The sequence below is a fragment of the Tupaia chinensis genome, unplaced genomic scaffold (assembly GCF_000334495.1).
Source record: "Tupaia chinensis unplaced genomic scaffold, TupChi_1.0 Scaffold000115_1, whole genome shotgun sequence".
Lineage (NCBI taxonomy): Eukaryota > Metazoa > Chordata > Mammalia > Scandentia > Tupaiidae > Tupaia > Tupaia belangeri.
Genome location: NW_006159579.1, coordinates 3102025 through 3121102, shown reverse-complemented (window position 1 = coordinate 3121102; position 19078 = coordinate 3102025). Strand labels below are relative to the sequence as shown.

At 38.0% G+C, this 19078-nt stretch overlaps 2 protein-coding genes across 7 annotated transcripts in view; one reads left to right on the top strand and one right to left on the bottom strand.

The window, feature by feature from the left end:
- RBM39 (RNA binding motif protein 39) overlaps positions 1-14415 on the top strand; it is a 38091-nt gene extending 23676 nt beyond the window's left edge. For 4 of the 6 annotated variants that reach the window (XM_006144076.3, XM_006144074.3, XM_027770165.1 and 1 more), the window contains 7 exons: positions 242-446; positions 1548-1625; positions 7271-7321; positions 10976-11057; positions 12151-12256; positions 13735-13813; positions 13905-14415. In XM_006144076.3, the coding sequence (XP_006144138.1) occupies positions 242-446; positions 1548-1625; positions 7271-7321; positions 10976-11057; positions 12151-12256; positions 13735-13813; positions 13905-14005 (702 nt within the window). In that variant the 3' untranslated portion in view covers positions 14006-14415. The remainder of the gene's footprint in view (positions 1-241; positions 447-1547; positions 1626-7270; positions 7322-10975; positions 11058-12150; positions 12257-13734; positions 13814-13904) is intronic. The other 2 variants (XM_006144077.3, XM_006144075.3) reach the window with 1 other exon arrangement.
- Positions 14416-17805: 3390 nt separating this feature from the next.
- The window catches only part of ROMO1 (reactive oxygen species modulator 1), a 1945-nt gene continuing 672 nt past the window's right edge, over positions 17806-19078 (bottom strand). Inside the window, exons 3-4 of the mRNA XM_006144073.3 lie at positions 18979-19078; positions 17806-17997 (exon numbers count right to left, since the gene is read on the bottom strand). Of these exons, the coding sequence (XP_006144135.1) occupies positions 17889-17997; positions 18979-19078 (209 nt within the window). The 3' untranslated portion in view covers positions 17806-17888. The remainder of the gene's footprint in view (positions 17998-18978) is intronic.

Here is a 19078-nt window from a genome sequence, read left to right as displayed (position 1 = left end):
GACTTTAATGTATGTTTTTCGGAGTCCCACTTTTTGATAGCCTAATTGAGTTGAGTTTTTTACCTTTTTAATCCTATTGTATTCGGTCCATCACATGAATTGGGGGGACAGGCATATTAGAACTATAGCAACATAGTCTTAACCATGTCGTGATATTACTGTAATCCCAGTTACCTTCGATTATATTAGGTAAATGTATAAGACTAATGTACTATACATTTCCTGCCTCCCAATTATGTAGTTCTCTGACTCTGAATGTGCCAAAAAGGCTTTGGAACAGCTTAATGGATTCGAACTAGCAGGAAGGCCAATGAAAGTTGGTCATGTTACTGAACGAACTGACGCTTCCAGTGCTAGTTCATTTTTGGACAGTGATGAACTGGAAAGGACTGGAATTGACTTGGGAACAACTGGTCGTCTACAATTAATGGCAAGACTTGCAGAAGGTGAGTTTTTTTTAACTTGAGTAACTTGTGGTGCGAGTATAGTTTGTTAATGAAGTGAAAGGTTACCATGCAAAAGTAAAAACTAGAGAAAGGCTTTTTTTTAAATATAGAACTATTTTGATTTTTATTTAATTAAAAAAAATTTTTTTTGAGAGGTTTTTGCTATAGGACATGTGCGCTCGCCAGAGACAGAGGGACAGAAAGCAAGAGATCACCCCCCAGGGGGGATGGCCACGTTGCAATCCCTTCTTCATTCTCATCTCAAGATCTTGGCACGCATGCACACGCACCCGGCGTGAGTTTAAGCCACCAGGTCCGGGACTCGAACTGTGGTTGACTACATGGGAGTTCAGCGACATAGCCATTACGCTAACTGCTAGTCCTTGTTTGTTTAAATTTGACCAGAGACGGACAGAGTGAATGACAGAGAGAAAGATGGGAAGTGGGAAAGCAAGCCACCAGGTCCAGGACTCGAATGGTGGTAGGCTGTGTGGTAGTCCATTGCCCTTAACCACCATGCCACTTACTCGCTCATGCTATTTCTTATTTTGGAGTTGGTGTTATCCTTTTGCCACATATGTAGTTTCATAGTGCTTTGTATTAAATTTGTAGTGGAACCTTTAGTATCATGCATTTTAAGTACCACAGCAGTAAGTTATAATGGGACCAACGGTTAGCAGAATGGTTATGTCACTGGACTCCCATATAGCCAACCGCATTTCGAGTCCTGGACACAGAGGTTTAAACTCAGGCCGGGCGTGTGTATGTGCGTGCCCAAGATCCCGAGAGGAGAATGGAGGATAAGGGATTACAGCGTGGCCATCCCCCTTGAGGGGTGATTTCTGGTTTTCTGTCTCCCTGTCTCTGTCTTTTTGGCGATCGCATGCACCCTATAGAAAAAAAGTCTCTAAAAAAAAAAACAAACGACTTGGGGGAAAAAAAAAAAGACTTGGTTTGTACACTTATATCCCTGTGGTTAGAAATAAATGTAGTGACAGCTGTTATACCTTGTCCTCTCTAGTGAAGTGACTGTAGCAGTAAGCACCCAGAAAACTTGTTTTCTGTGCTCTTAACATAGTAAAAGATCCATTTTATTTACAGGTACAGGTTTGCAGATTCCACCAGCGGCACAGCAAGCTCTACAAATGAGTGGTTCTTTGGCATTTGGTGCTGTGGCAGGTAGGAATTGAATCTTTTCTAATTTGAAATCATTGTTTTTCATCTAATTCGAAAATTTACCAAATTTTTGCATTTAAAAGGACTCATTGAGAATTCAATTCATCAAGTACTTTTAGACTAAGTTTCTAGAATTAATGTGACAAAGTAGAAATAGCAGAACTGCTCATTTTTAATGAGAATAAGCAGTCAGAATATTTTTAAACCTTGTAGTATGCCAATTTCTAGTTGAAATTAACTTAATTTTAGACTTTTAAATGTTTCACGGAGTTCCATAAATTAATAGAGTCCTTAAAACAAGCTTTCTATAAAAAAAAAAAAATGGTTGTGCCAGAGTTTAGAGAAAACTGCTTTCCACAATAGATACAAATTTAGCATTGGAGAATTAAAGGTCTTTGAGAGAGAATAGCATATGGAGGTTAGGGGGATTGACAGTTTGTTACATTTATGCCACAACATGTCATTCATTTCATGAAACATTGTTTTGCCCTTGTTTATGGCATAATTAAATCATCTAAAATTTGCTTTTATGAAACTTAGCATTGACCCCAAGGTAGGAGATAGGATAAGATTAAAGACATGCTTCTAGTTTGTTTGAGGAACCATTTGATTTTTGGATCTTGCATAATAGGAAACTTTACCCCTAAAATGTATGGCAATTTCTATTTGCAAAGTCAGACTTGGTAACTGAGAAGATAGACAATACCTATGGTACTACATCTAAATCTGTAAAAAGGCCCTTATGTTTACTTTATTATTTCCTTTTAGATTAAAAGTTCATTAATTTAAGGAGAAGATTACTTCTGGTTTATATTATTTAGAGAGAAGTCATTCATTGTCTTAGTTGTTATCCAAAGTATGCGAGTACTGTTAGAAAACTTGCCTTTGTTTTGTTGTTCTATTACTTGTCTTTAAATGTGATAGGGAACTTTTCTACAGAATTCCAGATAACCGTGCCAGTATATCTTTATTAGAAAAAAAAAATCATAATCAGGACTGGCAGGTGGCATGGTGGTTGAAGACACTGGATTCCCACATGGCTGACCTTGGTTCAAATCCTGGACCTGGCAGCTTGCTTTCTCCCTTCCCCTCTGTCTCTCTCTCTCTCTGTCTTTCTCTGGTCAAATTACAAAATAATAATAAAAGGTGGAAATAAATTTTTTTTTAAAAAGAAGAAAAATCATTATAATTGAGACATTTCTGTTTTTAAGTCTTTTCTCAGAAGAGAAAAGACATAAACTCGTTTATTTCGTTTTGATTAATTGTCAGTGATCACGTGTGCACTCTCTAGAGGCACACAGACAGTACAAAAACACCCCGTAATGGGGCATGGTCATGCTGCAATCTCTTCCATTTCTTTCTCTCATCCGGAGTTTGGGCTTGCACCCACATGCCCCTGGCATGTTTCCCAAATCTCACTCAGCCATCTATATGACCCTCTTAGCAGCTAGGTTCTGGGCGGCCCAGATAGTTTTTTAGGTTTTTGCCATAGCCATGCGTGCTTATTAGAGATAGAAGAAAAGTGAGAAATCACACATAGAGGATAAAAGCAATGCTGCAGTCCCTTTTCCATTTTCCTCCTGCAGTTTTGGGCATTCTCATTCCCCCAGTGTGATTTACAAGCGGCCTGGTCTTAGACTTAATTGTAGTCAGCCATGTGAGAGTTCAACACGTTAACCACTTTGCCACCTGCTAGTCTCCAAGATAGTTATTTTGGACCATGTCTTGTTATACTGCCTTACTTCTGTGTCATTTTCCCAGTTAGGTAGGAACTATAGGCATATATCATCTTGCATAGCCTGTTTTAAGGTTTCCATGTATGAAACCCATGTCTTAATGTGACCCCTTGCGCAGCACTGCCTGTTCTACTTAATGGAGCCTTTAGTAGTCATTTGATTACTCCAAGTAACTTAAGTCATTCCTTTTGTTTTTTATTTTGACTTTAAAAGTAAGTACTATATTAGTCATTTCATCTTTTACAATAAATAGAATACCACGTACTTGACTAGTATTTTTATTTCTTTTGAGTCATTGCCAAAATTATTTCATTTTTAAGAGGTTTTTGCCTTATGGTGTGTGCTCGCCAGAGAGACAAGGACAATGAAAGGGAATGGGAGAAATCATCCCCCAGATGTATGGCCATACCACAATCTCTTGTCCAGGAATCTTGGACATGCATGCACATGCGCCTGGTGTGAGTTTTAGGCCACCAGATCTGAGGCTCAAACTGTGGTCAGCCAGGTGGGAGTCCAGCAACATAATCGCTATGTCATCTGCTGGCCTCCAGAATTCTTTTGTTTGTTTTGTTTAATGTCCAAAAGACCTGTGTTATTACTAGAGAGACAGAAAGTGAGAAATCACATACACAAACACACACAGGGACGGTGATAGTGGCCATACTGCAATCCCTTCTCTATTCTTGAATTTGGGCTCACGTGCAAATGTGCCTGGCATAATTTTCAATCTACTCGGTCTGGGACGCAAACCACGTTTGCATTTTAACCACTATGTCACCTGCCAGCCCCCTCCTGTTTGAATTTCCCTTAAAGAATTATTTTAGTTTTATTTTATTATTTTTAATTTGACCATAGAGAGGGAAAGTAAGAAAGCAAGCTGCCAGGTCTAAGTTAAATTGTAGTCTACCACGTGGGAGTCCAGCACTGTAACCAGCACGCCACATGCTGTCCCTCCATTTTGGCTTTGAGTGTATTCAGATGGTAGGTTTTTCAATCTGTCGTGTTCTGTATTGCAGTTGGCTATGTGGGATCTGGCTATCTTAAACGAGCATGCCACAAGCTGACTCTAGTTGTATTGAAGTCAAGTTTTTTATTCACTCATTCATAAATACAGAGCATATATAAACAGACATGCAGGATCACAGGCATGTGTGGGCCACATCCTGTATGTTCACATTGATCCAAGATCCAAACTCAGGCTTCCTATGCTTATATACCTTATTATGGTTTGAAAGTTACTTTATTGAAAGCCTTCCCATTATTCAGAGTATTTGATTGATATTGTTTGATGGATAACGATATTTTAGCTATTCCACTAGAAAAAGGTCAAAAAATTTGTTTCATCAGGTAGCTATTGCAGTGCTGTAGGACTCTTTTTTTTATTTTTTAAGAGATTTTTGCCATAGGGCGCATGTGCTCACCTGAAAGACAGACTCTGACAGAAATCGAGAAGTCATGCCCCGTGAGGATGGCCTTACCATAATCCCTTGTCCTCCATTCTCCTCTCGGGATCTTGGGTACACATGCACACACATGCGCCTGGTCCCAAGCCACTGGGTCCAGGACTTACTTGATCTGTGATCGACTGTATGGGAATCCAGTGACATAGCCATTAGACCAAATGCTGGTCCCTAAATGAAATAATTCTTTAAAAAAAAAAGAAAAAAAAAAAACAATAAAACAAAAAACCTCTAGACCTATGGACATATATAAGAGACTTCTATTTCCAACTTTATTGATTTATTTTAATATGACCAGAGAGGAACAGAGAGAGAGAGAGAAAGTGAGAAAGCAAGGTACTAGGTCCAGGACTCAAAATTCAGTCAGCCATGTAGGAGTATAGCATCCTTAACCACAGTGCAACCTGCGAATCCCCAACCTTGTCCTTTTTTTTCTTTCGGAGAGGTTTTTGCTATAGGGCGCGTGCGCCTGCCAGACAGAGATACAAAGCAAGAAATCACCCCCGGGGCGGGGGGGATGGCCACACCGCAGCCCCTTCTCCATTCTCTTGGGATCTTGAACACGCACGCACACGTGCCCGGCGTAAGTTTTAAGCCACTGGGTCCGGGACATGAACCACAGTCGCCTACATTGGAGTTTAGATGAGTTGAAAGATTAATTTTGTTTTCAGGTCCAGGTCTCAAACTGCTGTTGGCCATGTGAGAGTCCAGCACCTTTAACCACCATGCCACCTACTGGTCCCATCATTAAAGTTTTACATTTGCTTTTTTGAATTAAGTTATTTAGTGCTTACTTTGAGGCTCTTGGTCTGTTCTTTAAAGCTCTTGCTTGAACCCAGTGACTGGTCATCACTATGTCCACATTTCTTTGTTCTACTAGTTTCATGGGCCTTTCTGACATAGTCTTTATCTTTGTGAAATCCATGCTTTTTTCCCTGATGTGTCAAACATAACTCAAAATCGTTCTTGGAATTTATGATTGGGATTTATATACACTAGAAATAGCATAGATTTCTGATATCTATACATTTTTTCCTGTTTTAGGATAATAAAAGACAAATTGTGTTATAATTTAAAGTTTATTGACAGTGTTCCTATGGTCATATCTTCAAGTTCCTTCACTATACACCAGTTACATTTCTTCAGCTACCTGAGATGCCAGTATTGAGCACCTAGGACCCAGGTAGTATATCCCAGTATAACTTGGGGTACAGATCTCTTTTATATTTTTACCCATGTTTTACTGTTTTCTGTTCCCAGCAAGAAACCCATTTATGGTAATAAAATGTTAGAGTTGAATAACATTTTAGTGAAAGGTCGACTATTTTATCTAAATAAATTTTGTGATGTGTATATATTAACATAGTTTTGCAGCACTGTGACATTTTCTTAATATTTAGACTTGCTGCTTTTTCCTTCTCTCGCAGCTTTTTGTTTGTATTAAAGTTTTTGCCGTAAGGTGTGTGTGTGTGTGAGACAGAGACAGTGAGAGGAAAAGTGAGAAATGACCTCCCTCGGTGGATGGCCACACTGCAATCCCTTCTCTGTTCTCCTGGGATTTTGGGTCTACCTGCACATGAGCCTCCCATGTTTCTAACCGCACTGGGTGTGGGACTTGAACCATACTCGCCCATGGAGTTTCAACGCCTTAACCAACTCACCACCTGTTGGCCCATCAGCTTTCTTTTACTGTAGACATGCGAACAGTTAAGCTGAAATATACTCATAGGAATCCTTACAATTATTTTTTAAAGTGATTAAATGTGTTTTTCTTACACTTCTTAGTAAGAAAATCTTACCTTACTACATTTTCAGATTAGGACAGGAAACCTTAACATTACTCATATGGTCACCTATTGGCTAGACTTCATACTAAAATCTTAATGGACCTAAAAAAGTTCAATTTACATATTAATGGAATGGTCTTTTTCCCAAAGGTGACATTCCTACCAAATTTGGAGATCATTGAACATTGTTTATAGCTTTTTATGTGTATTGTTAATAGTATTGTTGAGTGTCTACATTTTTATTATTACCCTTTATAATACTAAATGCTTACTGCTACTGATAAATACTTGAATTTCCCAAGTACTTGGAATTGAATTCTCAAGATCAGGGTTTTTCATATATTTTCTGACTGGTGTGCTTCCCTTTCCCCATTTCCCATTATTCCCAACCAAAGAGTGGTAGAGTGGAATGCATTTGAGGTGAAGGATAGTAGTAGGAATAGGAAAAGAGAGGCATAAGTAGGTTTCCTAGGGTAAAAGGCAAAAAAAAAAAAAAAGGCCCCAAAGCCTTGTCCATGAGGAATGGGGAAGGAGGTTTTGCTGCCAGGTTTTACTAAATAAGTTCACTTTAATAAACCCTGCTGATGTAGTCCTCTTTTATTAATGCTTTCCTGACATTTACCCTGTTAGTTGAGGCTCTTCATTGTTCCTGCACTGAGCTGTAGAATTCTCTTTTGTTATAGATTTGCAAACAAGACTTTCCCAACAGACTGAAGGTGAGTTGAACTGTTTATACTTTTGTTTTTGAAGTAAAGTTAAACGTAGTAAGATATAGTTTATATTGCTTTAAAATCATAATATTTTGGACTTATTTTTTACATGGTAGCACATGGTGGTATATAAATAGGAAATTGTCTGTATTCCAGAAGACTGAACCAAAGTCATTAATAGACGAAAAAATGAAAATTTCCATGCCTTTTTTTTTTTTTTTTTTTTTGCTTTAGCTTAAAATTTTCAGCCTTATTTTCACTTGATGTTTGTGTTTTCCAAAACAGGTTCTATATGGAGGTCAGAAAAAGGAATGTGCTCTTAATTGGCATTTTTAAAATATTATTTAAGTTTTTATTTATTCACTTATTTTAATTTGACCAGAAAGAGATACGGAGAGAGAGAGGGAGATAGCAGCCACCAGGTCCAAGACTTGAACCATGGTTGTCCATGTGGGATTATTCAGCTCCTTAACTACCAGGCTACCTGCTAATCCCCTTAATTGACATTTTAATGTGTCTTTCACAATATGTAATGTGTGAGTGACCAAATTTTATTAAGATTAGGAATAACAGTGCAAAAGTGAACATTTGTTGTTTAAAAGTAGAACTCTGATTTCAGTGATTTGTGTAATCTAGTAGCAAGCAGTGATCATTGGTTTACAGAGAATGTAAATTGCATGCACATTACATGGATTGAAACAGTTTATAAAATAGCCTGTGATTTGTTTTTAATTATAATAAGATCTTTGTCATTTAACAGATAAGAGCATTTTTGCTGTTTGGCAAATTAGCCACTTTTACAGGGATATGCTTAAAAGTTTAGAGAAATTATTGTTTATGAAAAAGATCTTCTGTGTTCTTTTATGGTCAAGAATTAAATGCATGTTTTAATTATTCCAGCAAATTAGAAAGTTTCTTTTTTTTAAATGACCCATTTGTTAACGTTTAAAAAGTAGAAATAGTGAATTTTCCTATTTTGATTGTTTTCTTTATTGATCTGTGTTGAACTGGAATTTTTCTATAGTACATATTCTTAATCCACAGTAGCTTTTCACATGAGTTATTTTAGCATTTTTGTTTTGATTTAAAGTAAAGTTTTATGAAAGAAAAACACCTTTTTCATTTGAGGAATACAGAGAAGCAAAAAGCTTCACTATTTAACTTCAAAACTAAGTTATGAAAAAAATACTTGTTCGTTGAATGAAAATAAACTAGAATTTATTTTACAAAATTTTTATGATCTATTTCATGTATATCTGTAATTTTAGTTTCATGAAATATTTCTGATACCTCCTTGAGTGATTGTTCTTTTTAATTCTATAATTTCTAATGCATTGTTTTATCCTTAGCTTTGTTTATTATTATGTATTGGAATGAAATTTGGTCAGATAATATGATTACGGTGAGTTTTGTAACAGCCATCATTTTTTTATGAATCACAAAACATTGGAGCACAAATGTCTTTGAAAATGCTCTAATTTAAAAAAAAAATGCTCAATTTTCTAATTTAAAATCTGCTTTTAAAATTATACCATTATACTGTCCAGATTTTAGTTTTGCTTAAAGGACTTGTGTGCTTTCCAGAGAGAGAAAGTGACAAATCATCCCTCATTGGGATGCTCATACCACAGTCCCTCCTCATCCATTCTTCTCTCAGGATCTTGGGTGGGCATACCTTCAGGGTGTTCTGTTCTTTTTTAAATGAGGTTTTTGTCTTAGAGCATGTGTACTTGCCTGAGACAGACAGGCAGTGAGATGGAAAGTGAGAAATCACCCTGTAGTGGGGGGTTGGTGTCCTTCCTTCTCCTGGGATTGTCAGCATACCCGCACATGCTCAGTGCAGTTTTAAAGCCACCAGGTCCAGGATTCGAATTATGTTTAACCATGTGGGAGTCTGGCAACATAACTACTACATCCACTGTACGCTGGTCCTCATATGCCATGATTTTCAAAGCAGTAGTTCCAGGACTCAACCATGCAGTTGGCCATGTGGGATCTAGCACCTTTGCCTTAACTTTCTCGCGACCTGCTGTCGAAAAAGTTTTAAATTGTAATGCATATGATAGCTATCTCCTACTCATTTAAATGTTTCATCTATTTTGCTAAAACAGTCTTTATTTGGAGAAGTCCCAGATACAGGGTGCATGCCCTTGGCAGAAAGCGAGAAATCACCCCACAGGGGGGGTGGCCACGCAGCATTCCCTTTTCCTCCATTCTCCTCCAGGGATCTTGGGCACGTATGCATGCACACACATGCGACCGCACCCTACCTGAGTTTAAGCCACAGGGTCTGGGATACAAACCGCAGTCAACTACATGGGAGTCCAGAGACATAGCCATTATGCCAATTGCTGGTCCCCAGACCATCCTTTTAGTAGTAGGAGTAGTAGTAGTTGTTGTTTAAAAAATTTTGTCAGAGTGCTTGTTCATTAGAGGGCAAAGGAAAGAGAAAGAGAGGAAGTGCCCCTTAATGGGACTTTGTCACACCACATTCCTTTCTCATCCATTTCTCTATCTTGGGATCTGAGGCACTCAACACACTTGTACATGGCTTGTATTTCATTTCTCATTCACATGAGATGCAATTTGAACTGCTGTCTGCCATGTAGGATCCAACTTCTTGCATACAGTGCTTTAACAGCTGTGATATGGGAGCCCACCTCAGTGTTGGGTTTTTAAATTATTATTATTTTGTGTTTATTTATTCATTTATTTAATTTTATTTGACCAGAGAGGGAAAGTGAAAGAGCAAGCCACCAGGTCTGGGACTCAAACTCCTGATGGTCATGTGAGAGTCCAGCACTTTATTATGCCCCCTGCTAATTCCCCAATTTTGGCTTTTTTTGGTGTTAATTTCATAATACTTTTTTTTCCCCCTAGGATATTAAATCTTCAGTGACTTTATCTTAAGTACCTAACCTTTTTATTTTAGTTTGTAGTGAGGGGTGTGTGTGTGTGTGTGTGTGTGTGTGCACAGGCCCCTCATCAGAGAGAAACGGGGAAGTGAGAAATGACAGCATTAGCCATGCTGTCATTCTCTTTGGGATTTTGACATGCCATATGCACTTGAGTGTTTTTCATGCTGCAAAGACCTTGTTAATTCATGTGGAGTACAGCTTCCTTAAACACCATGACACCAGCTGGACCTGGAACCAAATTAACAGTATAGATTTGGGGAAATGCATATTTATTAAATGTATAAATTTTGGGGGAAAAAAACTTTGAGCAGAAAGTTAAGAAAAACAAATGGGTGTAGATTTTGTTGACATTTGAAAGCATTGTGTTTTTATCATCCCCATCTTTTCAGAGTTCAGGATGTAAACTACAGCAGCTCTAAAAAATCAATCTCTGTGTTATTCTTTGACTGTCTGGATTGATTTGTATTGATATTTTTGCCTCCTTGAATAAATTTGAGACCTAGAGCTTAATTTTCTTTTCTAAAATTTTGGAATTCTTTCAAATATTAGTCGCCTTTATTTTCTGGCAACTAATATAGGGTAATAATGATACATACTTTGGTAAAAAGTATTAAAATAAATTAGTAAAATAAGTTACTAACTACTCTAGTTACACATTTGGGATGCATTTTCTGGTATTTTATTTATCAGGGGTATTCAGTGCATTTTCTGTGAAACTAATTTCTTTCTCTTTTTTTTTCAGCTTCAGCTTTAGCTGCAGCTGCCTCTGTTCAGCCACTTGCCACACAATGTTTCCAACTGTCTAATATGTTTAATCCTCAAACGTAAGTAACACACATAGGTTGAGTTCAAAACTGTATTGTCAAAGCTCATTATACTCAATTTTCTAATTTAACATTTTACAGAATTTTCATAGATTTTTATCATTGAAATAGTGGAACAACTTCTGGTTCTTTTAACATAGTTTTTATGTAAGTTGCTAATTATTCTAATATATTTTTAAGATTGTGATAAAATCAAAAGATGTAAATTTTGTGTTCTGTTTATGTAGTTTTCACTGAAGTTGGTATCAGTGCTTATTTTTATGATAATTTTTTTATCAGTTTTTGGCTCTCGGATATTAAGCTTTGTCAAGTGAATTATTTAAAAAGTATAGTAAGTCTTGCTTTGTCTACATGACATATGTTCCAGTGGATACATAAAACTAGGTAGTACCGAATATATATTGTTAATTCTTATTCATATTTTAGTTTTGATACATGTTAATTGATCACCCATAGTTATGAAATTGACAACAGTAATGAAGTTGAACAATTTAAAGAATAAATATAATTAAAATGTTTATGTGCTCTCTCTGAAAATACCATTAAACTATAATGTGTAGTAACTGAAACTTGGCATAAATAGGGATTTTGATATTTTTCTTAATTAGTGCATGATTTGAATTAGCAGTGTTACCCAGTGCTCAGTCAGTGATTAGAATAACATGTATTAATCCAAAATAAGTCATTTTTATAATATATTAAATGTGACTTAAATGTAGTTTTGCATTTGGTTAATTTTATTTTTATATTAGTTTATGATTTGCTGTAGGAAGAGCCTTGGATTTTTGTGTTCTCTCAGCACCAAATATCTTCATTTCAGCTTTATATGTGAATGGTGACAAACTATATTAAATAATTTGAAAGATAGGTAGTAAACTATTAAAATTTTAATCTTGAATAGTAGAAATTCGTAAACTAGGTTGAAAACAATGTGTCATGTTTCCTTTTCCTCTGATTTCCCCAATTGTTCTTTGACATAAGTAACTTAAAATTCAAAGAATGCATTTTTAAAATATTTCTAATAGCATTTGAGTATTTATGTTATATTGATTTTTGAATAGTGTTTAAGAGGGCCTAATACTTTTTCTTACAGAGAAGAAGAAGTTGGATGGGATACAGAGATTAAGGATGATGTGATTGAAGAATGTAATAAACATGGAGGTGTTATTCATATTTATGTTGACAAAAATTCAGCTCAGGTATTTATTCTTAATAAATTAAGTTAGGATGTTTTCATTGTGCTTTAATTTTCACACATACTTGGGTCATGTTGTGGTCACTATGTTCCATTAGGTTTTTTTTTTGTTTGTTTGTTTGTTTTAAAGAAGAGTTTTAACATGCTGTCCAAAACTTCCCTCTTCTTAAAAAAATTTTTTTAAAATAATTGAAAAATTTGACCATGGTGTCATAGATCAGTTGCTGGCAATATTCAAAGCTTGTTCTGAAGTCCTGGCATCTTCATAAACTTTTTATTATTTTTTTTAAGATTTTTAAAATTTATTTTAAAGAACTATTTAACTTTTTTTTTTTTTTTTTGGGAGGGTTTTTCCTTATAGGGCTGTGGCCCTTCGCCAGAAAGACAGAGACAGAGACAGAGACAGAGATAGAAACCCCCCCCAGGGGGTACGGGCACGCACGCACGCACGCACGCACGCACACGTGCCTGCCGTGAGTTTAAACCACCGGGTCCAAGACCCGAACTGCGGTCAACTACATGGGAGTCCATCGACATAGCCATTACGCTAACTGCTGGTCCCAAGAATTATTTACCTTGATCCATGTATTTATTTTAATTTGATCACAGAGGAGCAGAGTGAGAAAGAGAAAAGGCCAAAAAGCAAGCCGCCAGGTTTGAGACTTAACATTGTTGGCCAATTGGGAGTTCTGCATCCTTAACCCACAACCTGCTGGCCCTATTATTATTTTTTATTTATTTTTAAATTTTACCAGAGAGAAAGGGAAAATGAGAAAGCTTGCCATCGTGGTTGGTCATGTGGGACTGTAGTTTCCTAACCACCAGGCAACTTGCCAAACGTTCTTGATTCATTCTTTGGCAGCTTAGAAATCAGAGAAAAGGTAATACGGGGCAAGTCTGAAGGGTAATTCAGTTTTCAGTGGAATTAGAGGAGTACATTTAAGTAAAATAAACATTTAAGGGACCAGTGTTTGACGCAGTAGCTATGTTGCTGGACTCCCATGGACTCCACTGCGGTTCAAGTCCTGGATCCAGTGGCTTAAATTCACACTGTGTGTATGTGCTCAACATCCCGGGAAGAGAAGTGATTGCGATGTGGCCATCCCTCTAGGGGGATGATTTCTCACTTCCTATTTCTCTTTCTGGTGAGCACATGCACCCTATAGCAAAAACCTCTCAAAACAAACAAAGCATTTAAAATACTTTGTGGTAATGGAGTACTGGGTTTTTCTTTTCTTTTTTTCTAAATTATTAATTTTATTCATTCATTTATTTTAATTTGACGAGAGAGAGAATGCAAGTGAGAAAGCAAGCCACCAGCTCCGGAACTCGAACCATGGTCGGCCACGTGGGAGTGTCCAGCGCTTTAACCACCACACCACCTGCTGGTCCCCTGGGTTTTTCTAATGACAACTTGAATAAACCTATATGCATCCACGTTATATACAGCAACACTTAACCTTCTTATGTGTGTTTTTTTAGGGCAATGTGTATGTGAAGTGCCCATCAATTGCCGCAGCTATTGCTGCTGTAAATGCACTGCATGGCAGGTGGTTTGCTGGTGAGTTCAACGATTTTTCTGAGTTCAACAATTATTACTACTAAAATTGAATAATTATTCTAATCCCGACATAATCTGTTTCTCTCAACAGGTAAAATGATAACAGCAGCCTATGTACCTCTTCCAACTTACCACAACCTCTTTCCTGATTCTATGACAGCAACACAACTACTGGTCCCAAGTAGACGATGAAGGAAGATACAGTCCCTTATGTACATAGCTTTTTTTTTTCTTTCTTGAGAATTCATCCTGAGTTATCTTTTATTTAGATAAAAATAAAGAGCCAAGGGTCTACTGTCATTTGTATACAGTTCCTGTTATCTTGAAAAAATAAAAATGTTAACAGGAATGCAGTGTGCTCATTCTCCCTAACTAGCAAATCCCACTGTATACAAAGCTCTTGTTCTGCCTTTTAAAATGTTCATGTAGAAAACTACATTAAGAATCTATAGGAATAGCTCTAGGAGAACAAATGTGCTTTCTGTTACAAAAAAAAAAAAAGGCAGACAGGGATGTAATGTTTTTAATGTTTCAGAAGCCTAACTTTTTACACAGCAGTTACATTTCACTAATGTTGATATTTGGCTAATAAGGGTATAGCAGCGGTTTCTGGAAAACACATTTAGTATATGGAAATTCAGTACAGCTAAAGGGCTGTTTGGTTAGCATCTCATCTTGCATTCTGATCAATTGGCAAGAAAGGGAGATTTCAAATTAAAAGTATTTCTTGATGGTATCTTTTCAATTAATGTATCTTTAAGTTTCTTTTGTAAATATTATGTGTCCCAGTGTGTCTTAAGATTCCAAACAAAATGATCACTGCATTTCCTGAAGATGTTTAGTGACAGTCTGGTAAGCAAAGCAATCTAAGCAAGAACTAGGAAATGCAGAAATAGGTTTTGTCTGGTTGCATATAATCTTTGCTCTTTTTAAGCTCTGTGAGCTCTGAAATATATTTTTGGGTTACTTCAGTGTGTTTGACAAGACAGCTTGATATTTCTATCAAACAAATGACTTTCATATTGCAACAATCTTTGTAAGAACCACTCAAATAAAATTCTCTTTAAAAGGCCATAAGAGATCTTCATTTTTCTAACATTTTGAAGTAGAGAAAACTTGAATAGAGTGTTAGCCCAACACTTTCAGTACTAGTTGAGTACCTGCCTCCTGGAGAAAATAATTGTCAGTGGAAGCGTCTGGGGAAATTCTGTTCCTCAAGCTGTACCTGTCAGTTACTTATCAGTGTAGCTTAGTGGTGTGTTTATTAGGAATACACATTAAGACAGAAGACTAAGCATATAGCCCAAGTCTCATATATGAAGAGGGCATCATGGTTTACTGTATAGTCTGGGCATCTTTGAAAACATGTTTTGGGACCAGCAGTTAGCGTAATGGCTATGTCGCTGGACTCCCACTTAACCAACAGCAGTTCGCGTCCCGGACCCGGTGGCTTAAAACACACCAGGCGCGTGTGCGTGCATGCCCAAGATCCCGAGAGGAGAATGGAGAAGGGATTGCGGCGTGACCATCCATCCCCCCGTGGGGGTTAATTTCTCGCTTTCTGTCTATGTCTGGCGAGCGCACGTGCCCTATGGCAAAAACCTCTTAAAAAAAAAAAAAAAAAAAACATGTTTTCATTATTTAAGTACCAAACAAAATGGCTTAAGTTCAAACTAGTTTCCCAGATTCATTTAGGTGCTTATGCTATATTACATTAGGGGCTTTTTATTTGGGCAGAGAAATTTCATTTATAAGCTTAACTCTATTTTCAATTTTTCGATATGGTTTCTAGTGGGAAAATACCTGTGAATATTGATCTCCCTTATTTGCATTTCTATTGAATTGATTTTAGCTTTGTGCAAGTTATGTAGGTTTTTCTTTAAACCAACCTTTTGGATTTATACTTAATTTGAAGGAAAACTTGATAAAGTTAACTTTTCCTCAACATCAGGCAGCATGGTTCTTTGGGGAAGAGGTGGCAGAAACTTAATGCTGTCCTATCCTACCGCATAACAATTTTGCATTAACCTTTTGTTCTTGAACCAAGTCCCATCAAGTTTGTCATCCCTTTTCAGGGAAGTAGGCCAGCAAATAGACTTTTGTAATAAAATCACATCTATTAAAAAGGAGTGGTCAAAATGTCCTCACCACCACTAAATGAAATTTGTAAGTGATACTCAAAAGAGATGTGGTTGGAGCTTAGTAACTTGAGGAATGTAATAACATAGAAACCATTTCAAGTGACCATTAAAGTGAAATCCTTAGTCACCAATACTTGAGCAGCATCCCACTCATTCTTTGGACATATGTAGCTACTAAAGCTATAGTATATAGTAAATGTCCCAAAATACTCTTGTATCTGTCATAATACTTCTCCCCCCATCCCGGGCTTTGCACACTAACCAGAGAGGGAGGGAAAGATGGTAAGCTATTTCCCCAAGGAAAGTAATCATTTTGCAATCCCTTCTCCATCTCCCTCCTCACAGGATTTTTGCCATGTCATGAACACATGTGTCCAGTGTGTTTTTAAGCCACTGTGTCCAGGACTTGAACTTTTTGGTTGACTATATAGGATCTAGTTCCCTTAACCTTAAGACCATGGATTTGGCCCTACCATCAATTTATAAAACACTGATTTAAGAAATACTTGAGCTGGGACCAGCAGATGGTGTAGCAGCTATGTTGCTGGACTCCCATGAAGTCAGCTGCTGTTCAAGTGTCAGAAACAGTGGCTTAAATTCATGCCAGGCGTGTGTGCATGTGTGTGTATGTGTGTTTTCATGATCCGGAGAGTAGGTAGAAAAAGGGATTGCGGTGCCAGTGGCTGTCCCTCCTTGGGGGTGATTTCTCCCTTTCTTTCTGGAGAGCGCACACGCCCTATAGCAAAAACCTCCCCCCCCCAAAAAAGAAAAAAAAAACAACTTGAGCTGGGGTCAGCAGTTGGCATGATAGTTACGGCACTTGATTCCCAAAAGGCTAACTGCAGTTTTGAGTCCCAGACTTGACAGCTTTCTTTTTCGCTTTCCCTCTGCACATACCCAATAGCAAATTTAAATTCTTTTAAAAAAATAAGTGATCCTGTCAAAATCTACCAAGGTGCGACATAGTGGCACAGAAGTAAAACGTGATGTCTGTGACTGACTCACTTGGGAAGGTTCTGATTTTGTGTGCAGAGGAGTGGGCTAGGCACATGTGTGCCTGTGATCTGGGGTTAATGCTGGAGGTGGCCCATGGGATTGGGGACCCATTCAAAGTACTACTGTTAGAAATTTCTGTGACCTGTACAGATAGGAGGTATCTGACTGATCACTACAGAATTTATTCTATCAGGCAGTAAATGGCCAGTTCAAAAATCCTCTGAGCTTTATTTAGCCAGTGGAGAATCTACAAAAGTGGCTAATATTTCAAATTTGTTTCACAGTGGATAAACTTCTTTTGATTGTCATTAAGCCATCAGATATATTTGAAGAACAATCTCTGGATGAAGATTGTATTTGAAATAGGTTAAGACCCGTTTTGTTGTGAGATCTTGAGGAAATCTTTAATATTTAAAAAATGGTGATAACAGCAAGCTTACAGGGTTGAACCAAGTAACAGTTTCCTAGACTCTCTGGATGGTACCAGGCATAGGCCTACTTTTTTTTTTTTTTTTTTTGGAGAGTTTTTGAGATTAGGGCACAGGTGCTCACCAGAAAGACAGGAAGCGAAAAATCACCCCCCACGGGGGATGGCCACACCGCAATCCCTTCTCCATTCTTCTCAGGATCTCGGGCATGCTCGCACACATGCTCAGCATGAGTTAAAGCTACCAGGTCCAGGACTTCAACCGCCATCAACTACATGGGAGTCCAGCCATGTAGCCGTTACGCCATCTGCTGGTCCCCAATAGGCCTACGTAATATCAATAAAAGACAAACCTACTCAGTCTATTTTTTTAGGATGAATAATAGGTGTGAGGGTGAGAAACAAATGCCTCTGACAGACATGCAGGCTACTCGAAGACTGTTTTATTATAGTACATGGGCTGGAACTGATGGGAAGGTGTGTATGTAGTAGGCACTCATTGCCCTGGTTATTAGCATCGGATGCCCATTCCAATGGCCATGAACGTGCCAAAGGTGCCGCCACTCTGCATCATCGTTTTTCCAATGCCGCCCATCAGCTCCCGACCCCGCATTCCGATCCTGAAGAGGAAATCAAGATGGTGCCATTTGGGAAAAACAGTATTAATTGCTCCTTTCCAATCTGTACTTTTAATAATTAAGTGAGCTCTAAGTCTGGCAATCCCTGTATTTCATCTGTCACTGGACATTCTCTCTTCCTACCTGGGGTGGATAATGATTAGGAAGATCATCCACCAGTGTCTAGGACATTCTGGGGAAATGTCCTATCACTTGCCTTAAATCTGTGGGATGCAGGATATGCACTGGAAAGTCCCTGGGCAGGCATGTCAGTTTATAGGTCTACTTTTGCTTCCAGGGCACATATGATTCAATAAAATAGCATTTACTGTCTTTTAGATGACTTTGTGGTATTACTGATTCTGAAGTCAGACCTAGGCTCAGAACCTGCAATTTGAAGGCTGTGTCAAGTACAAAATGGGCACCACCTTGTTTACAAAACTGTTGCTCTCCACATACAGTATATATTCAGTAAATGGTAATAATAGCAAAAAAAAAAAAAAAAGTCTTCAAATGTATATACGTTTATCTGCTTTATCACTCTGTCCTGTTCCCAGGATAGTAAAACTGCTCACCAAGTTTGTTTCATGATAGGAAACAGGGAAGGTAATACATAACCTGCAAATGAGCACTTAATATGTACCAGATTCTGTCCAAAGTATGCAGGTTTGATTTTTACTACTATTATGAGATAGGTGGAGTGTCCTCATCTTACACTTGAGGAAATCGTCTTTAACTCACCTAAAGTTTAAGATAAAAACGCAGAACGGGTTTTAACTGCAAAGCTCAAATTCTTACACATTGACGCTTCCGACCTGTCTTTCCAGGCTGAAGCTGGTTAGGGAATCAGTCTCGGTCGCTGAGAACAGCGAGGGAACCGGAGTGAAGTAAGCTCCGTTCAGGTTCCAGGCCAAGCGGAGTGGGGTGGGACAGGAAGGTCCAGTAGTGCCGCCAGAGATCAGGCTCACCGCCCGCGCCCCTCACCTGAGACAGGAAAAGGTGCCGAAGAGCGCCCCGGCCGCCATACCCACGGCGCAACCCATCACAAAGCCCATCTTCACGCGGTCGAAGCAGCTTGGCTGGG